This window comes from Cervus elaphus, chromosome 30, assembly GCF_910594005.1.
Source record: "Cervus elaphus chromosome 30, mCerEla1.1, whole genome shotgun sequence".
NCBI lineage: Eukaryota > Metazoa > Chordata > Mammalia > Artiodactyla > Cervidae > Cervus > Cervus elaphus.
In genome coordinates this window covers 72,063,618-72,082,450 of record NC_057844.1, presented here as the reverse complement: position 1 = coordinate 72,082,450, position 18,833 = coordinate 72,063,618, and the positions used below count along the sequence as shown (strand labels likewise).

Genomic DNA, 18,833 nt, shown 5'->3' with positions numbered 1-18,833 from the left:
CTGTATCACCTGGGAAGTCCCCTAAAAGGCGTCTGAGGTTTAGTCACTTGTCTGATGTGATCAGGATCGTGAGAGGGACTGAGATGCAGTCTGCTGCCTCCAGACTCTCCATCTGACTCAACTCACAGGCTGAGCTCTGGCTCAGGTCCCTGAGATTTGCTCTGTGAGGGGCTGGGGCACCCAGAGTACCTGCCTGGAGCCCAGCCTGTGGTCACTGGGGCCCTGGACCCACCCACTCGCTTTCTTGGAGGGACTATAGACCCTCTGGGGTGAGACTGGGGCTGAGTCCCTGTGGCTCTGCCTTTAAAATGTAGGAGCAGTCTGAGGGGTTACTATGAAAAAAATAAACAAAACACTGAGGTTGGCATGAATTCTGAGGAGGTCTTGGCTAAGAAAATTGTGTGTCCTTTGAGCCTTGGGTGATTTTTCACTCTGATTTGGATTGTTTGGACTCTCATCTTTCATTTTCACATTCAGAAAGTTTTCAGTGCAAGTAAAAAAAAGAAAAGAAAAGAAAAATTACTTCCTGAATAGGACTGGCACCACTTCCTGGGGGTCTGCATTTAAAATGTAGCAGCAGTTTTTTTATTGTAGAAAAGAAATTAAAGTTGCTGTTGGATGATTCCTGCTGTAATTTGGATTCCGTTCTTTCATTTTCATGTTTGGAAGGTGTTCAGTCCTAGTGAAAAAAGACTTGCTTCCTGGATGGGACTGGGAATGTTGTAGAGACTGATGGAAGCCACGATGGCATTAATTTTGTATCTAGTACTATTTTGGAAGAAGTATCTAGAAAATGCACTCTGGATAAAGTTACCAGGAATCTATTTTTTGTTGCAATATGTACATCATTAATCATGAATAATCATCTGGAAACTGCCTAAGAAAAATGTACACATTTTTATATGACACAGATTCCTCTTTTCCATTCCTGAATAGAGATAAAAGTGTTTTAATTCAGTCAAGTTTTAGAATTTCAGTATTAGTTGTTTTCCTTTGTAAAACATATAAATGGGTTAAACTGAGTCTTAGGCAAAAAAGCCTTAGCTGTTAGTGCCTTCTTCACAGGATTGCTTTTTAGAATTTTTTAGTGTAAGTATTCTTTAAAGTTTGCTGCTGATGACTGTGAGGACCTCATCAGATTTATTGATTTATTTATTATTTATTTATCAATTTGTATTATTGATTTGGTGTTTAAACTACAGATCTTTGCTATGTTGTCTTTGTCTCATGTTTACAAAATATATTTCCAATTTGGAGCAGCCCCATTAATGTGCTTTTGTATACTGTACATTTTACATTTGTAGGTGTATCTGTCAAACCTTGAGGGAGAAGATCACAATCTTAGTGACTCATCAGTGGCAATACCTAAAAGTTGCAAGTTGGATTCTGATATTGAAAGGTGTAAGTAATTTCTAGACGCCTGTGGAACTTGCTAGCACTCAGGTGTGCTGAAAGCCAGGCCTCTCAGCAGGTCACTCTCTCCTTGGGTTCATGGTAAACACCTTCTTCTCCCTCAGTTTTACAGCTTCTTCTTCTCAAAGGTGGTGTTCATGCCTTTGGCAATGAATCCAAAGACCTGTAGAAATGTCATTACTATTCTCTAAGCCACATAAACCCTAAACTGTATAAAAGTGCTACCGCAGGGTTACTGAGTCATCACTGTTCTTGTGAAATTTGTTAAGGATAATGATGCTATTTTATATAGAACAACTTTTTGTTTTCCCCTTCCAGGATTTAAGTCAAAGTATATTATTTGCAAATTAGAGATACTAAGACCTGTTTGTATCCACGGGATTGTCATACATGGTTTGCTAAAGAGCATCTTCCATTAACACCAGAAGCGAGGTTGGGTATCTGAGCACCCAGGTCAGAGACACCCACTCTGCTGGTGTCCCCAGTTGCTGGTCTCACTGTCTGTCTCACTGTGGGAGCCTGTGCTGCAAGATGATAAAGCTCTGCTTTATGGGTCTCCTGTTCTTATGGGGACAAATGTGACAAAGAGAGAGGGGTGGATCTGACATCCTGGCTGCCTGCTTAAAGAGCTGGTGCCTCACATGGCCTGAGTGACATGAAGGTGGGGGCCATGCAACCCCCTTTTGTAGGTGGGTCTGAGGCAGGGGGTCCTAAGGAAGGAGCTGACCCGGCAGGTTGGAGGAATGACAGGAAGACCAGTGTGTCTGGGGAGAGTGAGCAGGGGGACATGGAGGGAGCTGGTCTCTGAGCAGTGGGCCATGGATGGAAGTGGGATGGAAGTCTTGGACAGTCCAGAGCAGAGTAGTGATGTGGTCTGATATAGGATTTAAAAGATTCCTTACTATTCATCTGGTCCCATTCACAGAAGGGAGAGGATGGCTGTCCTCTCAAAATTGTCAGTACTTGCTTGCAGAGTACAGCTGCAACCTTTGTACCTCCAGTCGTTTCCTTGTGCATCTTACAGATGTGAAGTGGAAAGTGGTAATTTCACTTAAAAGGTGCATGAATTTTGCCTCCTAAGTGAAATAACACAATGTATCCTGAATAATTTTCTCGTTCTACAGTGTCAGATGGTACCCAAAGTCTTCATTGAGTTTCTCCAAGGGGACACCTCAGGGGATAGAGTGAGAGGGATTTCAGTGAGGGTCCTGGGTCATCTTCTTCCACCTGACTTGTCTTAACCAGAGCTGCTCTCATTTTATGAGTTTTTCATTTTAGGATTTTTTATAATATTTTGTTTGCCTCTGACTAAATCAGCTGAGTCTTGTTGCATGGGGTGAGAAAATTGTGAAAATATCTGCATTATTTTATATGACTTTGTAAGGGAGGGAAACTGTGCAAGGATGTGTCACATGTGTTCAAAGAAAATGATTAGATTGGCTGTAGCTTAAACAGAGGCCTGATCTGGGGAAGCCTCATTGGCTGCTTGTGGTTGGTTGTTCCTAGGTTTTTTTCTTGGATCTGGTGCACTGATTGTGGCTTAGATTTTGGTTTTCCGGCTGCCAAAGCATTAGCACCACCCCAATCTCATGGCCTCCTTGTTTAGTTGCTTCAACAAGTAGAATATTGAATTTTCAGTTGGAAACTTCCTGCATTTGTGGGGAAGCTATAAAATACTGTGAAGATGCAGCTCCTGGGTTTTCTGTCCAGGGCTGGTTTCTACATGTCCTGTCCCAGCTGAGCACATGATACTAGGTAAATGACAGTGGTCAGTGAAGTTTTGATGAATGACTGTTACCTATGTAGTTGTGCTTGTGTCCACTTTGTGTCAGTATTTTTCTCTCCTGGAATATCCTCCCCGGTTAATTTTTTAAAAAATTCTGCTTCTCACATGAGGCTTCTCTCAGTTCCCATGTTGTCTAAAAAAACTGAGCTGATCCTTCCACCAACCTCTATAATTCTTGCTTCCCTAAGTGCCCACGGTAGTTATGTCAGTGGCCTCCATTCTTAACACATGATCACACATTTCTTTCATATCCCTCAGAACCTAACACAGGGTTTATCAGAGAATAAAATGTTCCATTCTGTGTAGAGTTGAACTGTATTAGATTTGTCAACCACAGTGTCAGACCCAAGGATCATTTTCTTAGGAAAATCATAATTTATGACCAGTTAACTTTAGTTGACTAGTGTTCAGATTATATTACTATTATCTAATGCAAATATATTCCTCTCAAATTCTTTTATTTTAGGGCAAAATAGTACAACGTGGGACTTACCTTGGGCTCCTGAAATCTGGGGTAGATTTTGGTTTCCTTTTAAAGAGGGATGAGGATGAACCATCTCCAGATCTGGAATCTTCTACCCTGAAGAATCGGTCCAGATCCTTGATGAGAGGTGCTGCTCCAGAGCTTCAAGATGTGAGTTTCTCATCCTGCAACATGCCACTGTATGTCTGCTCTTGATAGACTCATGGACCTTCAGTCTATTCCACTGGTGACATCTTCATTTGTCATAAAGTAGATCCTGATTCCAAAGCCCTGTTCCTTGGAACTGGTAGAGTTAGAAGAGCATGAAGGGAGCAGGCCTGCTTGTGGTTCTCCTTTGGGTGTAGGATGGAGGATCTTATGGAGATCAGTAGTGGGTGCACTGCTATGACTTCCTGGGTATATGTGACCCACAATGATCTGTGAACTCTTTCATTTACCATAGTTACATCCTACTCACTGTGGTGGCCCCCAGCTTCCCTTATGCATCCAGAGGCTTAATGTGAAGACCCCCTTAGGCTGAGTCCTGATGTCGCCACATTAAATCAGCTACTTTTCCTATGTGTTGGAATATTCTGGCACTGCAGGTGACTGATGGTAGTATTTTGCCTTGGTGTCAGATGGTTTGTGACGGATCAGAGGTAGCCTGTGCAAAGGACCTGATACATAGCAGACACTTTGGAGTTAGTGCCCATTTTCCTTTCTTATACTTTAAGACTGAGAACCACCTCTTATCCACCTTGAATCCTGGTGGCCGCACAGAGCCGAGGTCACCCTTGGCTCCTATAACTCTATAATGCATCCTAAGTCCTCCAGACAGAAATGCAGAAATGCGCTAGATCTTCTTTAAAAACATACACAGGTATTCCATGATATCCAAACCCTCACTATCCAGACCCAGGAGTGTGGATGATTCTGATAAACATTCAGGTTAGTCCTTCAGTTTCTAAACTCAGAACTCACTCTCTGAAATTTAGGCATCAAATAGATTCAGATTATATGCTTGTCTCTTGCTATCCAAGCTCATTTTACTCCAACTCACTCTGTGACCTCAGTTTACTGTATTAGGCAGTATTTTGAGCCACAAGTATGCTTTATGTATCATGTTTCTATGATTGAGTGACACAAGGTATCTAGAAGAATACATAAGCTTCATATCATTTTGTGTATTAGTTTGGAACAAGCTTCTGCATTTGTACTTGAATCAGGTATATTGTTAGTGTGCTTAGAGTCATGATTGACTTTAAGCAAAGCCACCCAACAGTGAATAACCTTGTACAAATGATGCTTTCTTATTTCTAACAGATTCTTAGCAGTGGGGTGGCTGGGTCCAAGGGTAAATGCACACGTGGTTTGGCCAGATATTCCCACACTTCTCTCCATAGGAGATGGACCATCTTGCACTCCTCCTAGTGTATGAGATGTATCTGTTTCCCCACAGCTTTGCGGTGGAGGGTACTGTTGAACTTTTCACATTTAGGGATTCCTTATTTAAAATTTTGTCTCTCACTGCCGTTTTTCCCTCCCAGACTGAGAATATCTCTGTCACGCTACCTCTAGAGGACCATGTGGAGGGAAAAGTTGGTTTTAAGACCTACAATGATTACTTCACAGCTGGCACTCACTGGTTTATCATCATCTTCCTTATTCTAGTAAACATCGCCGCTCAGGTAAATGAGACATGTACTTTGGTTTGTGCCCTCAGATTGATATTTACCTACTATTTATGCTGTATTTATTTTATAATTATTTTTAATATGTGCATTAAGAGACTTATATTGAAGCTTAGGCCCATAAGACTGTGGGCCTAACTGGGTGAATGTGGAAACAGCAAGGCAGGCCTGCGGGCTGGAACCTCAGGCAGGAGCTGACCCTGCTGTCTTGAGGTAGAATTTCTTCTTCCTCCAGGAAACCTCAGGTTTTGCTCTTCAGGCCTTTGACTGACTGCATGAGGCCACCACAGTGTTGAGTGTGATCTCCTCTACTTCAGTTCTGATGTTGGATGTGAACCACATCCACAGAACACCTTCATGGCAACACCTAGATGGGTATTTGGTTGAATCACTGGAGACTGGCCTGCCCAACCTGACACAGACAGCTGACCATCACAGTACCTGTCAAACTTTTTTTCTTGGAAAAGTCCCAACATTTGCCCTATGATTGGTGAATTTTGCAATTCATTTAGGTTTGCTTTGAAATAAATTATCTGTGGGGAGCAAAGTAAATGAAGCTTATTGGTGTTGTGTGTACATGACAGAGAACTTCCAGGGAAAAAAAGAATACTTTTAAAGAGTTTAAAATGTAGCATGCTCTCCCCTGACCTGTGGTCATCTGAGATGTGGGGCTTGGCACAGACCTGAGGTGGAAGGACCTGTGTTCCACCTCAGGAACCGTGTTCTGGAGCCTTTCTGTCCCCCGTCCTAGTGAGTGGGGTGTGAGGGCTCAGCAATGTCAGTTTGTGAGTGACTGTTGTTTCCTGATCCAGGTTGCCTACGCCCTGCAGGACTGGTGGCTTCAGGATTGGTGAGTGATTCCTGGTCTGACCCAAAGTGCTGTGAAGTCTACACAAAGCCTCACTTTCCCACAGAGTCAGGGGGAGAGGGGAGGGGGCTGTTTGGCCTCCTCTTCTGACCCTCACATAGTTTCTCTGAAGAAAAATTAAAGTTCCTGCTGGTGGCATATGACCCTCCCATGGTCTCTCCCATGTCTGACTCTCAGCAACTTGCTCATAGATGATTTTGAGAACTGAAGGCTGTGATTAAAATAGAATCTTTCTAAGGTAGATGGACAGAGAGCCCTGTGAACTGGAAACCATTTTTCTAGCATAAAATACATCTCCCAAATTGAGTTTTGTGGGTTTTTTTGTTTTGTTTTGTTTTTCACATTTGAATACATTCTATCTAAAGCATGGTATTTTTTATTCCTTGTTCCATAGGGCAAATTTACAAAATGCCCTGTATTTGGGGGCATATGGAAAAGAAGAGATAATTGTGATACTCAGTCTGAACTGGTACTTAGGAGTCTATTCAGGTAAAGTTGAATCCTCTGGTCTATTATATGAGAGTCTGAGGTGCTTATAAGGAGCCTGTGAGCACCTAGGGCTTCCAGGCCTAATTTATTTATTTATTTTTTTCATTTATTTTTATTAGTTGGAGGCTAATTACTTTACAATATTGTAGTGGTTTTTGCCATACATTGACATGAATCAGCCATGGATTTACATGTGTTCCCCATCCTGATCCCCCCTCCCGCTCCCTCCCCACCCCATCCCTCTGGGTCTTCCTAGTGCACCAGCCCTGAGCACTTATCTCATGCATCCAACCTGGGCTGGTGATCTGTTTCACCCTTGATAATATACATGTTTCGATGCTGTTCTCTCAGAACATCCCACCCTCACCTCTCCCACAGAGTCCAAAAGTCTGTTCTGTAAATCTGTGTCTCTTTTTCTGTTTTGCATATAGGGTTATCATTACCATCTTTCTAAATTCCATATATATGCATTAGTATACTGTATTGGTCTTTATCTTTCTGGCTTACTTCACTCTGTGTAATGGGCTCCAGTTTCATCCATCTCATTAGAACTGGTTCAAATGAATTATTTTTAATGGCTGAGTAATATTCCATGGTGTATATGTACCACAGCTTCCTTATCCATTCATCTGCTGATGGGCATCTAGGTTGCTTCCATGTCCTGGCTATTATAAACAGTGCTGCGATGAACACTGGGATGCACGTGTCTCTTTCAGATCTGGTTTCCTCAGTGTGTATGCCCAGAAGTGGGATTGCTGGGTCATATGGCAGTTCTATTTCCAGTTTTTTAAGAAATCTCCACACTGTTCTCCATAGTGGCTGTACTAGTTTGCATTCCCACCAACAGTGTAAGAGGGTTCCCTTTTCTCCACACCCTCTCTAGCATTTATTGCTTGTAGACTTTTGGATGGCAGCCATCCGGACTGGCATGTAATGGTACCTCATTGTGGTTTTGATTTGCATTTCTCTGATAATGAGTGATGTTGAGCATCTTTTCATATGTTTGTTAGCCATCTGTATGTCTTCTTTGGAGAAATGTCTGTTTAGTTCTTTGGCCCATTTTTTGATTGGGTCATTTATTTTTCTGGAATTGAGCTTCAGGAGTTGCTTGTATATTTCTGAGATTAATCCTTTGTCTGTTGCTTCGTTTGCTATTATTTCTCCCATTCTGAAGGTTGTCTTTTCACCTTGCTTATAGTTTCCTTTGTTGTGCAAAAGCTTTTAAGTTTCATTAACACACAGGCATAATTTAGTAATGTCTCAACAGATTTAAAAGTTTGAGTTGCATTTGCTCTGTGAATTAACTAGAACAATTATTTTTAAAATCTAGAAGAAATAAATTGAATGGAGATTCTTGATTTACTGTGCCCTAGATTTTGGTAGCTAAACCGGAATTGCACATTCAGAAAATCAGCCACTGGAAATACATGACTATTGTCTATTCTAAAAGGTTGCTTTAGCTAAATCATATTGTTATATGGATGGGAAGGGGATTAGAAACAGATCCCTACCCTGTGGTTCAGATTGTTCCAATTCTGTCTGAATAAACCCTGGCTTTTATTGATCTTGAAGGAAATCCTCTGGCAGCGAGGGCCCCCAGATAAAAGTGTTATTCGCTTGCGGATGTGCAAACTCCCCTTCACCGCACTGCTCATCACTAATTACTGCTCATCACTAATTACTTGAGAAGCTAAACAGGGGAAATCCAGTGCCTAGATTAGGATTCCTTCTCTTTCTTGAGGTCACAGCTCCAACTGTGTGATTAATTTAACATGTGACTAATATTAACATAAGGCTTCCCTTGTGGCTCAGCTGGTAAAGAATATGCCTGCAATGTGGAAGACCTGGGTTCACTCCCTGGGTTGGGAAGATCCTCTGAGAAGGGAAAGGCTACCCACTTCAGTATTTTGGCCTGGAGAATTCCACAGACTGTATAGTCTATGGAGTCACAAAGACTTGAACATGACTGAGTGACTTTCACTCCAATGTTAACATGACTCACTGTATTCACTTAAAATATATATATGTAATATTACATAGTGTTTAAAGGATATCTTCATCTAAAATTTTAAATATCTTCTTTATCCATTTGTTTGCTGATGTACATTTAGGTTGCTTCCATGTCCTGGCTATTATAAATACTTGCTACTATGAACATTGGGGTGCATGTATCCTTTTTTTTTAAAAAACTTTTAATTTTATATTGGATTATAGATGATTGGCTTCCCAGGTGGTGCTAGTGGTAAAGAACTTGCCTACCAATGCAGGAGACATCAGAGAGGCAGGCTCGATCCCTGGGTCAGGAAGATCCCCTGGAGAAGGACATGGCCAACCACTCCAATATTCTTGCCAGGAGAATCCCAGGGAGAGAGGGGCCTGGTGGGCTGTAGTCCATGGGTTCACACAGAGTCGGACATGATTGAAGCGATTTAGCATGCCTGGATGATTGGGCTTCCCTGGTGCCTCAGATGGTAAAGAGTCTGCCCAGACCTGTGTTCGATCCCTGGGTTGGGAAGATCCCCTGGAGAAGGGAATGACAATCAACTCCAGTATTCTTTTCTGGGAAATTCCATGGACAGAGAGGCCTGATGGGCTCTGGTCCATAGGGTTACAAAGAATCGGACATGACTGAAGTGACTTAGCATGCACCCATAGATGATTAACAATGTTGTGATAGTTTCAGGAGGACAGCAGAGGCACTCAGCCATGCATAGACGTATTCATTCTCCTCCAAATCTCTCTCTGACCCCCCATCCAAGCTGCCACATAACATTGAACAGAGTTCTCTGTGCTATACAGTAGGTTTTTATTGGTTACCCACTTTAAATATAGAAGAGTGTGCGTGTTGTTCCTAAACTTCCTAACTATCTCTTCTCCCTGGCAACCATAATTTCATTCTCTGTCAGTCTGCTTTTGTTACATAAATACATTCATTTGTATAATTTCTTTTTAGATTCCACCTATAAGGGATGTTATACAATATTTCTCCTTCTCTGTCTGACTTACTTCATTCAGCCTGACAATCTCTAGATCCACCCATGTTGTGGCAAATGGCATTATTTCATTCTTTTTTAATAGTCATGTAATATTCAATTGTATATATGTACCACCTCTTCTTTTTCCATTCATTTGTCAGTGATTATTTAGGTTGCTTTAATATCTTGGCTGTTGTAAACAGTTCTGCAATGTACATCGGGGTGCATATACTCTGGTATGTATAATTTTGGACCATGCTTTTCTCTGGGTATATGTCCAGGAGTAGGATTGCAGGGTCATATGGTAGTTCTATTTTTAGTTTTTAAGAAACCTCTGTACTGTTCTCCATAGTTGTTATATCAATTTACATTCCCACAAATAGTGCAAGAGGGTTCCCTTCCCTCCACAGCCTTTCCAGCATTTATTGTTTTTAGAATTTTTTTGCTGATGTCCGTTGTGACTGATGTGAGGTGATACCTAATGATCTGCATTTCTCTAATAATTAGTGATATAGATAATTTTTTCATGTTGGCCATCTGCATGTTTTCTTTGAAGAAATGTCTATTTAGGTCTTCCACTCATTTTTTAATTTGGATTGTTTTTTTGACATTGAGCTGCATGAGTTTGTATATTTCGGAACTTAATCCCTTGTCAGTTGCTTAGTTTGCAATTATTTTCTCCCATTCTGAGGGTTGTCTTTTCATCTCATGTATGGTACCTAGATATAATGGAATATTACTTGGCCATAAATAGGAATGAAATTAGGTCATTTGTAGAGATATGGACGGGCCTAGAGTCAGTCATACAGACTGAAGTAGGTCAAAGACATTAAAAGAATGCATATATTAATGCATATATGTGAAATCTAGAAAAATGGTACAGATTAACCTATTTGCAGGAACAGAGATGCCAATGTAGAGAACGTATGTGTGAACACATGGCAGGGAGGTGTAGGAGATGAACGGGGAGACTAGGATTGACATATATACACTACCATGTGTGAAATAGATAGCTAACGGGAACTTGCTATATAGTACAGGGAGTTCAGCTCAGTGCTCTCTGGTGACCTAGAGGGGTGGGATTAGTGAGAGGGGAGGTCCAAGAGGGAGGGGATATATGTATACATATTGCTGATTCACTTCCTTATACAGAAACTAACACAACATTGTAAAGCAACTATACTCCAGTAAAAATATAAATAAATAAAAATTAAATATCACCACAGGAAGCACCTGTATAAGTTTTCTACAAAGAATGTGTTATATAAAAATCCATTCATTGAAATTTGGTATTTATTTTGTTAATCACTTGCTAAGAAATCTAAATACATTATCTGTTTACCTTCTTAATTGGTGGACTATGGGGGCTTAAAGGTAGAAGGAAAGGATTCTGTTATATGTTCATATAGGGTAATGGGCTAAGGCAAATGCTTGTTGATGGAATTCAGGAATCTGAGCAGCTTTCAGAGTTTAACACTGATGTGTCAGCTGAATGGAAAAAAAGTACTTGAAGGAATGTTTATTACAGAAGTTATCCCCATTCTATTTAACACTGTGAGTTGAAGAGATGTTCAGAGGGCTATTTTCATTTTTATATGCATAGTGGTGCTCATTTATCATTGATAAAACAAATTTAAATGACTATATTTATTTATTATATTTATTTATTAAATGCTTTGTGTTTCCTTAAAACACTTAGGTTAGTTGCTTGTTTAGATTTTCTCTAAATTATTTAGATTATAATTGTCTCATGTCAAAATATAATGAAAGTGAAAATTGCTTGGTCGTGTCTGACTCTTTGCAACCCCATGGACTATACAGTCCATGGAACTCTCCAGGCCAAAATACTGGAGTGGGCAGCCTTTCCCTTCTCCAGGGGATCTTCCCAACCCAGGGACTGAACTCAGGTCTCCTGCATTGTAGGCAGATTCTGTACCAGCTGAGCCACAAAATATAATAGTTTCTTGCTATTCAATCATTTAAAAGATTGTCTGCTTGCAACTTAATATGGGCCTTTCATACTCTTTAAAGCTACTTGGGCTTAGAATTTAGCTGTTATTTTTAATTTATTTTTATTGATTTTCATTGGAGTAAAGTTGCTTTACAGTGTTGTGTATGTTCTGCTGTACCACAAAGTACATCAGTTATACATACACATGTATCTCCCACCACTTTTTTTTTTTTTTTTTAATTTCCTTCCCATTTAGGTCACTACTGAGTAGAATTCTCTGTAATATAAAAGTAGGTTCTCAAGTAGCTACTTTCAGTTCAGTTCAGTTCAGTTACTCAGTTGTGTCCAACTCTGTGCGACCCCATGAATCACAGCACGCCAGGCCTCCCTGTCCATCACCAACTCCCGGAGTTTACTCAAACTCATGCCCATTGAGTCAGTGATGCCATCCAACCATCTCATCCTCTGTTGTCCCCTTCTCCTCCTGCCCCCAATCCCTCCCAGCATCAGGGTCTTTTCCAATGAGTCAGCTATTCGCATGAGGTAGCCAAAGTACTGGAGTTTCAGCTTCAGCATCAGTCTTTCCAATGAACACCCAGGACTGATCTCCTTCAGTCAGTCAGTTCAGTCACTCAGTCGTGTCCGACTCTTTGAGATCCCATGAATCACAGCACGCCATGCCTCCCTGTCCATCACAAACTCCCGGAGTCCACTCAAACTCATGCCCGTCGAGTCAGTAATGCCATCCAGCCATCTCATCCTCTGTCGTCCCCTTCTCCTCCTGCCCCCAATCCCTCCCAGCATCAGGGTCTTTTCCAATGAGTCAACTCTTTGCTTGAGGTGGCCAAAGTATTGGAGTTTCAGCTTCAGCATCAGTCCTTCCAATGAATACCCAGGACTGATCTCCTTCAGGTAGGACTGATTGGATCTGCTTGCAGTCCAAGGGACTCTCAAGAGTCTTCTCCAACACCATAGTTCTAAAGCATCAATTTTTCAGCACTCAGCTTTCTTCACCGTCCAACTCTCACATCCATACATGACCACTGGAAAAACCATAGCCTTGACTAGGCGGACCTTTGTTGGCAAAGTAATGTATCTGCTTTTTAATATGCTATCTAGGTTGGTCATAACTTTCCTTCCAAGGAGTAGTGTCTTTTAATTTCATGGCTGCAGTCACCATCTGCAGTGATCTTGGAGCCCAAAAAAATAAAGTCTGCCACTGTTTCCACTGTCTTCCCATCTATTTCCCATGAGGTGATGGGACCAGATGCCATGATCTTAGTTTTCTGAATGTTGAGCTTTAAGCCACCTTTTTCACTCTCCTCTTTCACTTTCATCAAGAGGCTTTTTAGTTCCTCTTCACTCTCTGCCATAAGGGTGGTATTATCTGCATATCTGAGGTTATTGCTATTTCTCCTGGCAATCTTAAATCCAGCTTGTGCTTCTTCCAGACCAGCATTTCTCATGATGTACTCTGCATATAAGTTAAATAAGCAGGGTAACAATATACAGCCTTGACGTACTCCTTTTCCTATTTGGGTCCAGTCTGTTGTTCCATGTCCAGTTCTAACTGTTGCTTCCTGTCCTGCATACAGGTTTCTCAAGAGGTAGGTCAGGTCATCTGGTATTCCCATCTCCTTCAGAATTTTCCACAGCTTATTGTGATCCACACAGTCGAAGGCTTTGGCATAGTCAATAAAGCAAAAATAGATGTTTTTCTGAAACTCTCTTGCTTTTTTGATGATCCAGTGGATATTGGCCATTTGATCTCTGGTTCCTCTGCCTTTTCTAAAACCAGCTTGCACATCTGGAAGTTCTCGGTTCACGTATTGCTGAAGCCTGGCTTGGAGAGTTTTGAGCATTACTTTACTAGCGTGTGAGATGAGTGCGATTATGTGGTAGTTTGAACATTCTTTGGGATTGCCTTTCTTGGGGATTGGAATGAAAATGGACCTTTTCCAGTTCTGTGGCCACTGCTGAGTTTTCCAACTTTGCTGGCATATTGAGTGCAGCACTTTCACAGCATCATCTTTCAGGATTTGAAATAGCTCAACTGGAATTCCATCACATCCACTAGCTTTGTTTGTAGTGATGCTTTCTAAGGCCCACTTGACTTCACATTCTAGGATGTCTGGCTCTAGGTGAGTGATCGCACCATTGTGATTATCTGGGTCACTAGCTACTTTACATAAAAGTAAATTTTCATGTAAATTTACTGTTTACAAGGAAATGGTAAGTCATTATTGGAGAAGGAAATGGCAACCCACTCCAGTGTTCTTGCCTGGAGAATCCCAGGGACAGAGGGGCCTGGTGGGCTGCCATCTATGGGGTCGCATAGAGTCGAACAGGATTGAAACAACTTAGCAGCAGTAGCAGCAGCAGGTAAGTCATTTCTCCTGTTCTTCTTCATTCTCATGCTGATATCTAAAACTGAGTTATGCTTTGGTTACAGGGTATGTAAATAGTGAAACTTGAAATGTGGCAAAGGGAAGAATAAGTACTTTTCATAATTATCTTCCTTTTTGTTTTTAACAAGCATTTAAATAACTAAAGTTCTCTTTTTTTTAAGTTTTATTTATTCATTTATTTTTGGCCATGTTGGGTCTTCATTGTTGTGTGGGCTTTCTCTGCAGAGAGCAGAGGCTAGTCTTTCATTGCAGTGTGCATGTTTCTTACTACATAGCTTCTTTTGTTTCGGATCATGGGCTCTAGGATGCATGGACTTCAGTAGTTTCAGACCATGGGTTGTAGTAGTTGCATCTCCTGGGCTCTAGAGTACAAGGTCAATAGTTGTGGTGCACGGGCTAAGTTGCTCTGGGACATGTGGGATCCGACTGGGTCAGGGATTGAACCCATGTCTCCTGCATTGGCAGGCAGACTCTTCAACACTGAGCTACCACCAAGCCCTGTCATTATCTTTCCTGTGAGTTTTTATTAGAACTTGTAATTGAATTAGGAAAGCCTAGGATGAAACTGTAGTTTACACAAGATCTTTTTTCCCCCATGTGTTTCTGCTTAGTGAGAGGAAAAGAGTGATTTTTATATTTTTCTTTATAAATGTATTTTGTGAAAGCATCAAGCTCTTATCCAACCCATTTCATATGTATATTTACATATATATAAATATATTCTATGTTATACATGTGTAAGTTTTAATATAAATCTTATTTATAGAATAAAATACATAATATCTTTATAAACTGCACGCCATTATTTAGCTTCATTGAGAAAAAGGCAGAAAGCTTGTGCTGAGTGATGTTTCTTTATTTCAGGTTTAACTGTATCTACCATCCTTTTGGGCATCACAAGGTCTCTGTTGATATTCTACATCCTTGTTAAGTCTTCACAAACTTTGCACAACAAAATGCTGTGGTCCATCTTGAGAGCTCCAGTATTGTTCTTCTATAGAAATCCAATAGGTAAGTCAGACACCAAGTTTCTCAGTGAATATGTCTTGTTAACACATTCAGTTCCTGATTACATTTGGTATTTGAAAATGCAAGAGATGATTAGAAGAAAATTACTGTACATGTTGATTCATTTTCTATGAAAAGCTTCACTGATATTTTTTCTACCAGAGAAAATCTGAATAGGAGCATATAATCTTTTATTCCGATTTATGTGTCTGTAAAGATAAATGACTGTTTACTTTGCAGAATGATTTATGAATCACTTGCTGAGTGATATGTGAAACAACCAACATATGATGCAGATGTGTTGAAATGCTTTTACTAGTTGTTGAAATGTTCCTGTGTTACATAATGTAAAGCTAACTAGGAAGGACCTTCTTCCAGGAACATCTCTATAGGAGACAGGCTATGTGTTTTTCTCTTTCATTGTTCATCCATTTCTGGGACCACGGAAGTCTGGCACGTGCTCATATTCTGAGGTTTACCTAAATAGTAATGGAAAATTAATTAAAATACAAGCTCAGTGAAATGTAAGCATCCTCTTCAATAAAATCAACTCTGTAATTTTAGAGTGGACTTTTGGTTATATGTAAGAGGTCTTGTGGTACATAGCAGGTGGATCTTCAGTATTAAGGAAGAGTGTCCCTGAAGGTTTCCCAATGGTTGCTTCCTCTACCTTTGGGCCTTTGACCCATCTTGCTTCAAAAGGTAGCCTCCTGACCTGGGTTCCTATGAAGAGTTAATTCATCAGCATACATGCCCACTCTGTTTAGTTGGTTAGACTTGTGCTGAGGCCCAGGGTGGCTTTGTTTTTTCACAAGTGATGATTGACAGGACCTGTCAAGGCAGGGATGTGACTGGAGGGAGGACAAGAGTAGCCTCAGCCTGGTTATCAACTAGCCATGTGACTGAGGCCAAAGCAGGTAGATTCTACTGGCCAGGCAAATCTCCAGGCAGGGTGTTGTCATGGTCTGAAGTATGGACTCTGGAACCAACTGGCTGGATTCAGTCCTGTTGCTAGTTACTAGTAGTAATAGTCAGTTATAGTTATGTTAATATTTATGTACTAGTTATTTAATTTCTCTGTGTCTTGATTTTCTTACCTGTAAAATGAGGATACTGTTCACGCACTTACCAATATCTTGGTATTGTGGGTGTTAAGCAGGTTAATAATTCACAGCACTTAGCACACGGGCAGTGCCGAATGAACCTCAGTGAGGATGACAATATGGTGTCTGGGAACTTCTCTCCTGTGAAATGGGACTAACCACTGCCCTTCCTATTTCACAAGGCTGTTGTGAGGATTAAATAAGAATGTTGAGGGCAGCATCTTGTGTAGATTTATTCAGAGTATATTGTTTAGTCTAGGCACTGGGTGGAGCACAGGATGGCAAACTGCAGAGGCCCACACAGATCTCGTCTTATTATGAAGCCAGAGTGAGGAAGGGATTGGAGAAGTCCATGCTATTATGGCTGTGAAGTTGCTCCACTTTGCCTGTTTATGTGAAAACTATACTCATAAAGTTGGGAGCATTAAGTGGGACTGAATTTCTGTTCTCACAGCCTCTGAGTGTTCATGACCACCGTTAACCAGCCTCTTTATATTCAAGACCTGTAGGCTTCTCCAGATGCTGACTTACTTATTATTCAAGGATTTGGGATCAAGTTTAAATCTGCAAGGCCACTAATCTTAGAGCAGCCAGCACACTAATATTTATCTTGTGTCCTCCTCCTTTATCTCTTAACACGACTTCATTCCTTCAAGAAAATAGAAGCCCAAATAAGTACTGCAAAGATAGGCCTGCTTTGCCCAGAAGGCTTAGGGGCTATAAATTATTTATGCTTTTAGTGGTATATTAAATTGAACTCTTTCCTATCTTTTATTTTCAAAAGTGGAATTTGTAATGTCCCCTACATTGGCAAGCAGATTCTTATCCACTCTATCACCAGGGAAGTCCCTAAATACATGTGCTTTAAAAATATTGTTTCTCTTAAGGCTCCTATCTGAGGAAATGAGTATTTTCTTGTATCCTGTTCTTGCAGGGAGAATTTTAAATCGTTTCTCGAAAGACATTGGGCATATGGATGACTTGCTGCCCCTGATATTTCAAGATTTCATCCAGGTAACGTATCAGTCCTGTCAGAGTTCTCACAGGGAAGAGCAGAGTGCCTGTTTCTCAAGGCCTTCTCACAGGGGCTGAAGGTGGGCTTTCAGCCTGGTGATGTGTCTGTTATCTTCAGTAAAGGTTATATTTGTGAGAGAAGGGTGCAGTTGTGATTGGGAGGCTGAGCTAACATGAAGAACACCTGGGGCAGGAGTGACTCCACAGTCATGTCAAGGTTGGTCTGAAGCAGCGACATGCTGGGTAAGTGGTTCTCCCTCTGCCTTCCAGGTGTCTGGTGTGGATTGTCTTACTGTGAGCACATTTCGTAATATAGAAATAATCACAGAAAGATACCCTAGATGAACTAAATTATGCATTGTATTGGGCTTCCCAGGTGGCTCAGTGTTAAAGAATTCACTTGCCAATGCAGGAGATAAAAGAGACAAGAGTTCAGTCTGTGGGTCAGGAAGATCCCTTGGAGAAGGAAATGGCAATCCACTCCAGTATTCTTGCCTGGAACATTCCATGGACAGAGGAGCCTCGCAGGCTACATTCCATGGGGTTGCAAAGAGTCAGATATGACTGAACACAAGCAAAATGCATTGTATTACCACAGAGGATAAATATTTACTGCACTATTTTATTTAGATAAAGCCAGTTGTGGTTACTTGCAAAGAAAAGATCGATAAAAATAAGATGAAAATAATACTTAAACAAGGATATTGTTGTTGTTGTTTAGTTGCTAAGTGGTGTCTGACTCTTTTGTGACCCCATGAACTGTAGCCCACCAGGCTCCTCTGTCCATGGGATTTCTAAGGCAAGAATACTTGAGTGGGTTGTTGTTGCCTTGTCCAGGGGTTCTTCCCGACCCGGTTATCAAACCCGTGTCTCCTGCATTGGCAGGCAGATTCTTTACCACTGAGCCACCTGGGAGGTCCAACAAGGGCAATAGAGAGCAGTTATTAAAGATACAAAGCTTTAAGCCAGTAATTTGATTCCAGGATCAGTCATTTCAGAAAATGTCTTTTGTTTTGTAGGCAGTTTTTCTTTTCACAGGTTGATTGCTCTGTCTTAAGGTGTCTTGAGAGAGAGAGAGAGAGAGAAAGACCCACAGGAATACCTTTTATCCAGCCTCTCCTTTGTCTGTGAACTTGAGGTTCTAAAGAATGATGTAGGGTCATCTCATCTCTCATCTTCCCCATTCAATATTGTTGCTCAGGCAGGTTTTTTTTTTTTTTTTCTGTTATTTAATTCTGTTTACTTTTCAGTGATTAAGTCTGTGGTGAATTTTCTTTTTCTTCCCAAGTGTTAATTCTGGAAATGAAATGCATTGTCAAAAGCTGCACACAGAAATGCAGCAGAGATCTGACTGTAGACAGTGTAGACTATGGGAAAGGCTTCCACTGTTACCAACGAGAACTAAGCTGACACTCAGAGGCAGAGGACTTTTACTGCAAAGATGTCTGATTTTTTTTCTCTTCTGCAAATTTATTTTATAATGTGCCCTTCTAGGTTTAACCACGTAACTTATCCCCAGAAACGATTTTTCCCTGAAAACAGTGTAACATTTTAACAGTGATTGTGAATTACTTTGAAAAGATTTTGTGAATGGTTCTGTTTCTTTGCTATGGCAAGGTAGGCCAACTTGGGTTTATGCCATGTGCTTACTAGCACATGGTTAT

The 18,833-nt window shown here is 40.9% G+C and overlaps 1 protein-coding gene across 7 annotated transcripts in view; it reads left to right on the top strand.

Moving 5' to 3' along the window:
* LOC122686751 (ATP-binding cassette sub-family C member 4-like) overlaps positions 1-18,833 on the top strand; it is a 2,082,459-nt gene that overhangs the window by 36,355 nt on the left and 2,027,271 nt on the right. For all 7 annotated transcript variants that reach the window (XR_006338890.1, XM_043891985.1, XM_043891989.1 and 4 more), the window contains exons 11-17: positions 1,305-1,401; positions 3,666-3,833; positions 5,210-5,350; positions 6,166-6,203; positions 6,616-6,710; positions 14,909-15,055; positions 17,090-17,169. Coding sequence is in view for 6 of the 7 variants with exons in the window: in XM_043891985.1 (XP_043747920.1) it covers positions 1,305-1,401; positions 3,666-3,833; positions 5,210-5,350; positions 6,166-6,203; positions 6,616-6,710; positions 14,909-15,055; positions 17,090-17,169 (766 nt within the window). In the remaining variant the exon portion in view is untranslated. The remainder of the gene's footprint in view (positions 1-1,304; positions 1,402-3,665; positions 3,834-5,209; positions 5,351-6,165; positions 6,204-6,615; positions 6,711-14,908; positions 15,056-17,089; positions 17,170-18,833) is intronic.